General features: G+C 37.5%; 1 protein-coding gene across 1 annotated transcript; it reads right to left on the bottom strand.

Annotated features, from left to right (window-relative positions):
* Nucleotides 1–260: 260 nt before the first annotated feature.
* Nucleotides 261–2857, bottom strand: LOC132131068 (SLAM family member 9-like; the record flags this gene model as incomplete). Its single annotated transcript, XM_059542991.1, has 3 exons — nucleotides 2809–2857; nucleotides 1241–1555; nucleotides 261–529 (listed from the first exon to the last, which is right to left on the bottom strand). Coding segments are annotated over exons 1-3 (633 nt in total), but the record flags the coding sequence as incomplete, so codon positions are not given.
* Between the last annotated feature and the right edge of the window lie 3999 nt (nucleotides 2858–6856).

The following is a 6856-nucleotide window of genomic DNA, read 5'->3' as shown; positions in this document are numbered from 1 at the left end:
ATAACACTTGCCTTCTTGATCAGTTTTTCTGTGTTTCCTGCAGAAGCAGAAGATCACGACTGAAGCAACAATCAACAGAGATCCAGCTGAGATCAACACGATCAGAAACACAGAGTCTGGAGGAACAGAAGAAGAGTAAAAGACAGACAGTCATTAATGTAAGTGATTGAATCAGTCTGATCTACAACAGAAGACAGAGATCAGCTCAATGAATAACTTGTGGAAGAACCTGAACATGTGTGACAGAGCTGAGTGATGTCCAGATGTTGAGTCTGGTTGCTGATGGGATTGTTGAGCACACAGCTGTAGCTGTTTTTATCCTGATATTCCACCTCCAGAGGCAGAGAGAGACTGATGCTGAGATCAGACACACTGATGCTGGACAATAAACTGTTTCCTTTGTACCAGGAGAGAGTCACATGACCCACATTCACCACTGAACACACCAATGAACAATTCTGCTCTGAGGATGAGGAGGATGAAGAACATTGTGAAGAGTTTCTGCTGATGACAGGAACAGACAGACGAGCTGAAACAAACAGAAATCCTGGTAAATTTAGTCAACAATCTTATTTTGAGCTCAATGTTCAGTGTTTTTACAGTCAGTTTGTGTTTTTATCTCAAAATAAAAAATAAATAAACATTTCAATATGTAAATAGTTATATAAATATTCTGGTTTCAGTACCAGTTAAGCTGAATTGATAGGATTTGAGGCATAATGTAGATTACCAAAAAACAAACAAATAAATAAATACAGTGAAATACTTAGAATGGAAGTCAACGGAGCCCATCAGTAAATGTTAAAATATCGTAGTAAAGACACAGTACATGAACAATAGCTGTATAAACAAAAATCACTAAAATAATTTATCCAATTTTATAACTTTATTTCCTAGACATTTTAACTCCTTAAACCTTAAAGTTATACTATAAATACAATTTAAACCGTTTACAGCTGAAATAATACACAAGGTTTAACAAGAATTCATGTAAATGTCTTTATAAAATTATAGCCTTCACATTTCTGTTTTTAAGTCTTCCAGAAATTCATTTGACATACGAGCCTAACCGTAATCTTCAGTTTTGCTTTAAAAAAACATAAAGTAAATAAATATATATTTCTTTTTGATAATGAAACAATGTGCCACAAATGCTGTTGATGGAGCTCAACTTCTACTGAATACTGCTTTAATAAAATAAAAATATGTGAAGGACAAGACAAATGACATCTCTACTCACCATAGACAGAAACCCTGAATGTTTTTGATGTTTTTTTCGCTCCACTTATCTCTAGTTTATAATCTCCAGTGTGTTCAGTTGTGGTGTTTGTGATGGTCAGAGATCCAGTTTGATCGTCCAGCTTCAGTCTGTTTCTGAATCTCTCATCAGGAACATTATATGTGAAGATTTGCTTCTTTTTCTTCATTTTAGATATTTGAACCTTATCAGCTCCAAATTTCCACAGTATGTCTTCATCTTCACGTATTTCAGTAAGATCAGTGTGTAGAGTAACAGAATCTCCCTCCGTCACTGACACTGAATCACCAAACACACCTGATCAACAAACACATTTTACACTGATTAAAGTTTCTGAGAGTTTACAAAGACTAAAATCTGATTATTTTTTATGGTTTGCATGTGAACTTGAAAACAACCAGAATAACAGCATAAAAAACAAAAACGAAGTGAAAGGTGAGATATATGAACAGACTACTGTTAAAATCACCACACAATTTTAAATACAGATAAACAAATCAGAGATTATAATTCTGAATAAAACTTGAATCTGTGGTTTATTATGTCCACCATGATGGATTCACCATTAATTAATGAATTAAAATGGCAGCATATTTTTGTGAAAAAATAAATGCTAACCACATATAACAAACTATAACAAGCCTGAGATCCCCTTTACAGTATTATTATCACTAAATGTCTGTTTTAAACAAGCACATGACCCAGCAAACAGTAATACTCTGGATTTTCATACAAAAGTTTCCAGTCTCAATTCATAAAACCATAAATGCATTAATCTCAGATATGAACTCAAAGTAAACAGGTTTCCAAAAACAGCAGTGTTTGTAATCATACGACTTATTAAGGAGCTTACTTTATAATAACTGAGAGATTAAAGTTAAGCTCTATTAAATGTAAAGTAAAACCTGGATCTAAATGAAGGTTTAAATATAAGTCTGCTTATTTTTTTAAATAGTTTAAAGTTTGATGCAACATAATTATTAGTTATGCCTAGATTTAATCTAGATTTAAGATTAATCGCGATGATGCAACACATGTCAAATCTTTCATTTATTTTAATGTTCTGTAGTAGATGAAAATCAATGTATAAAGTTACATGATTTATTAAAAACTAATGCATGATAATTATTGAAGATTAAAAGTGCCAGTTTATTTGTGTTTGATATGTTTAATACATATTTTAAATAAATGACGCCTTTAGATCAGTAGACAAATCAGCCTCACTGAACCCGTCTTTAATAATGGTTTTACACTGAAAAAAAAATCTAATTTGAACAGTACTCTGTCAGAAAAAAATAATAAATACATAATAATAATAATAATAATAATAACACAAAAGCACTGGGGCAGTAACCTTTCAAAGAGTAAACTTTTGTACCTTATTTATCTTTAAAAGGTGCATAGTAGTATCTCAAGTATCTCAAGTATTTTATACCAAAAGTGTTCATATTAAAGTGTACCGCCTCAGTGACAGTTATTATACCTTTTTACTGTATGTCTCAAATTGTAGCAGCCGCTGTTATTAAAAAAAAAATGTTTTTATAACTTACCAATCAGACGCCACCAGCACAAACAGAACAGAATAAACACGTGAAACATTTCTTTACCAGTTCAGTGTCTGATCTAACAGAACTATCTGTGAAAAACACCCGAGTATGAATCCTCCCTCAAAAGAGTTTGTTCCTCCTAGTTCACACGCTGCGTTTGCATGTGATATAATGATTTAATTCAGCTGGCTGTTATTCAGAATTGAGCTGTATATCTGTTGTGTATTTCAATTATCAGTTTTATTGAATAGAAAAACCAAAGTACAAAGTAAAAACCGTGGATGGTCTTACAGTGCCAGTTTTAATGACGCTCATCTTCCGAGTCAGACTGAAGGCTGCTGTGGTGATTTATTTAGAGATGTGGTTTGATCTGATAGATAGATAGATGGATAAACAGTTTGTGTGTTAGACTGCTCACTCAGAGCAGAGGTGTTTAGTTTGTAGGTGAAGAGTTTCTTTCTGTCCTGCTACTACTGTATGAACAGCTATTTAAGACAGTTCTGGAGATTTTTTTTTTATAATTTTTTTTCTGAGGTTGACAGAGGAAGAAGATGAAGATCCAGCAGATGGCGCCACTCGATATTGTGAATGAAAGTGATGAGAGTAGAGCAGTGTAAATATGAGACAAAGATTTTGGCAAAACCATTTCTCAGTCAATCTCTAATAATAGTAATTGTCTGTTTTTATGAATATATTTACAAATCAAGTCTGTCTTCAGGCCCTATAACAGGACTAGCCTGTGTTGTTGTGCTGATGTGATTCACTATCACTGCAGTAACAAGAGCAGGACAAAAAGAAGCTTTTGGAACCTTTGCTTCAAAAATGATTCAAAGCGCTGGAAACTCACGCTGGTGACCCATGCTGGCTTTTTCATTTCTATCTTGCAATAAGCTAATCAAACGGACACTCTCCTTATTTCACGTGGTTGGCTATTTGCTGCAGGTCACACTTACAGGTGCACAGGCTCCAGAGTTAAACTCTGGATCAAACTCTGAGCTGACAGAGAGTGTTTTATTGAGCATTATGAAACTGATGAATCTGATCTAAACCAAGTTGGATTTGTTAGGTTTTGTCAACTCTAAACCTACTATGAAAGAGTTCCCTTTTCAAAACTGTTCTCACATGTTGCGTAAAACTCTGTGGGGAAACTCCTGTTTACTCTGAACACTGAAGTCTGATTGGTTCATGTTTGTGTGTCTAAATGTAAAAATGGCATTTCACCTCACCAAAATAGGAGGAGTTGGCAGGCTATATGGGTTTGTGGTGAGTTACCAGGCTCGAGCGATCTGATGCTGGCACACGTCCTGCGTGCTTCACTCTGCCCATAGCAGTTTGATTCGCTGGTGCATTTCACACATGAGGATCATTGCCCCTCGTCTGCAGCGAGGAGTTTGATCTCTTTCGGCAGATCAGAGGAAGAAGCTGTCGCTGATGACTTTATGTCACTGGTAGCTTTAGATGCAGACGACTGGGTTTGTTTCGGAGAGGATTCCTGGCACCCTTCTCCCCAAAGAGTCACCACGGGACAGACAGTGAACTGATCTGAACCCTCGCCAAGGCTGTGGAGGAACTCGGCATAGATTGTTTGGCTCCAGAAGAGCCCAGCCACAGCTGCTTTGACAATAGTTCCTGTCAGGACGTTGTAAATGAACTTACCAAGGCGAGGCACTCCCTCTACTCAGAGCAAATCCACTCTTCTGCTTCTGCCATCTTCACCTTGATGAAACTGAAGAAAAGGGATATGACAAGCTCCCCCCTCTGAAGATTGAAAGCCAAGGCCATGCACCCATCCAAGCCCTGCATGACCACTTGCGGGCCATGCTGGCTCAGCGCTGGACATGAAGGCAGTGCTTCAAGTGTTTCAAGCCAAACATCCCTCTGTGCAATAGACGAGTCTGGCCTGAGTCCTGAGGATTTTAAGGAGCTGCACACAGCAACTGATCTGGCTCTGCATGCTACTAAGGCTACTGCTCAGGCAATCACAAGAGCATGGTGGACTTGGTGGTGCTTGAGCTGAATCTAACCGAGATCAAGGATGCTGACAATCACTTTTTTTCTTGACTCCCTAGTCTTCCTGTTATTCAGCCCGGCTGTGGACGGATTCGCAGAGAGCTTCACTGCAGTCGTCTACTTGAGTCGTCGCAGGCCATGCACTACTTCCTTCCTAAATGCTCCAGCTCGGCAGCTAGTTCAAGTCACCAGAGGTCTCTGTCTTCCCAGCCTCTGTCTAACCGTCTCCAGCTCAGCCTATGCCCAGATCAGAGCCTGAGCTCAGACAGCACCCTCAGATAGTTAACCTCCACCTCTTTCCTAAGCGCCAGGGACCCAACAGGTCACTGGTGTCCATATGTATTTCCAAGTCGGGAAAACTATTTTCTGAAGTAAATAAAAAAGTGCTGTTAGATAAAGAGGAGCATCACCATGTCTATACCAGATGAAACACTGCGATCTCTGCAAATCCATTAGCCCTTGTCAGGAGTAACACATGCATGTGGAGTATGTCATAAATAGTTTATGTTAAAGAAAGGCCTGCAAAATTAAATAACCCTTCAACACGTAAACACTGTATATTAGTATTCACAGAAAACCGAGGCGCAAACAGTACAAACACTAATAGTAAATAGGTTAAAACATCCTATCGTATCCTTTTGATCTGCTCATTACTGAAGGTAATAATAATAATGACGGTTGGGCCGTTATTCAGATGTCTGTTCACTGACCGCCTGCTGCACATTACACACACAACTTCAATCAGAAAGCTTCAATCAGATTAACTGACTTCAACACATCTTCTTGCAACACAGTCATGAGTGATCTTATCGTTTTTCTTATTTTTGGTTGCTGAATCAGTTCAGACTTCCTCCTGTGTCTGGACTGCATTAACAATAATACAGATGAGTTATAAACAACAGAGTTTGCATTCTTATGTCGATTTCAGGATTAGATGCAGTATTTGCAGTCCTAAAACAATTGTCTATGTTTCCTGCAGTGGCAGCACATCCCAACTACAGCAATCATCAACAAAGATCCAGCAGCAACAACAACAGGGATCAGCTCTATCCTGGAGGATGAGAAGGATAGTGTGAAAGATTCCACTGGAACGGCTAAAGAGTCTTCAACGAAAGAGATCAGGTCAGTCAATAATCACTAATATCAGCACTGCTATACCTGCAGATGTGTGACAGAGCTGAGTGATGTCCAGATGTTGAGTCTGGTTGCTGATGGGATTGTTGAGCACACAGCTGTAGCTGTTTTTATCCTGATATTCCACCTCCAGAGGTAGAGAGAGACTGATGCTGAGATCAGACACACTGATGCTGGACAATAAACTTTGCATCAGGACAAAGTAACCCAACTCACATTAAATAAAATATGAAAAAAGCTTGCAAAAAATACAGATTTTTGAGAAACACCCTTTAATCTTTTGGTTTAGTTTGCTGGATATAGCAAATGATCATAACATTTGAAACAAGATAATGGTCTATGCTTAATTTCATGAAGTGTGCGATTAATCACAATTAATTACAGAAAAATGGTGTGATTTAATTAGATTTAAAAAAAAAAAATATATATATATATATATATATATATATATATATATATATATATATATATATATATATCAATCAATTGACAGCCCTAATATATATAGTGTATGTGGAAAAGTACAAAGTTAAAACTGTTTATCATCTCACAGTACCAGTCTTCTGACTCAAACTGAAATCTGCTGCAGTTTGATTTCTTCAGAAATGTGGTTTGATAAACAAGTTTAGTCTGAAAAAGTTTTTTTTTTTTTTTTTTTACAAAACGAATTAGTTGGAAGCACATGTAGTTACACCTGTAAGGAATTTCTGCTAAACAAACCTCTGCCAGTGCCAGCATACTGGCTGCATTTCATCAGACAGGAGTCACCCTTTAATGATGTTCCACTCCTTCAATCCCGAAACATCTCGAGGTGGTGGAGCAGTGGCAGGGCATCTCCCTACTGCCCCCTGCAGCCAGCCCTAGGATACATTTTTGCTCACATCTTGTCTTTTCTCTGGAATCAGAG

The sequence above is a fragment of the Carassius carassius genome, chromosome 48, assembly GCF_963082965.1.
Source record: "Carassius carassius chromosome 48, fCarCar2.1, whole genome shotgun sequence".
NCBI classification, from domain to species: Eukaryota; Metazoa; Chordata; class Actinopteri; order Cypriniformes; family Cyprinidae; genus Carassius; species Carassius carassius.
Note: the sequence above shows the minus strand (reverse complement) of the source record. Positions and strands in the feature narration are given on the sequence as shown.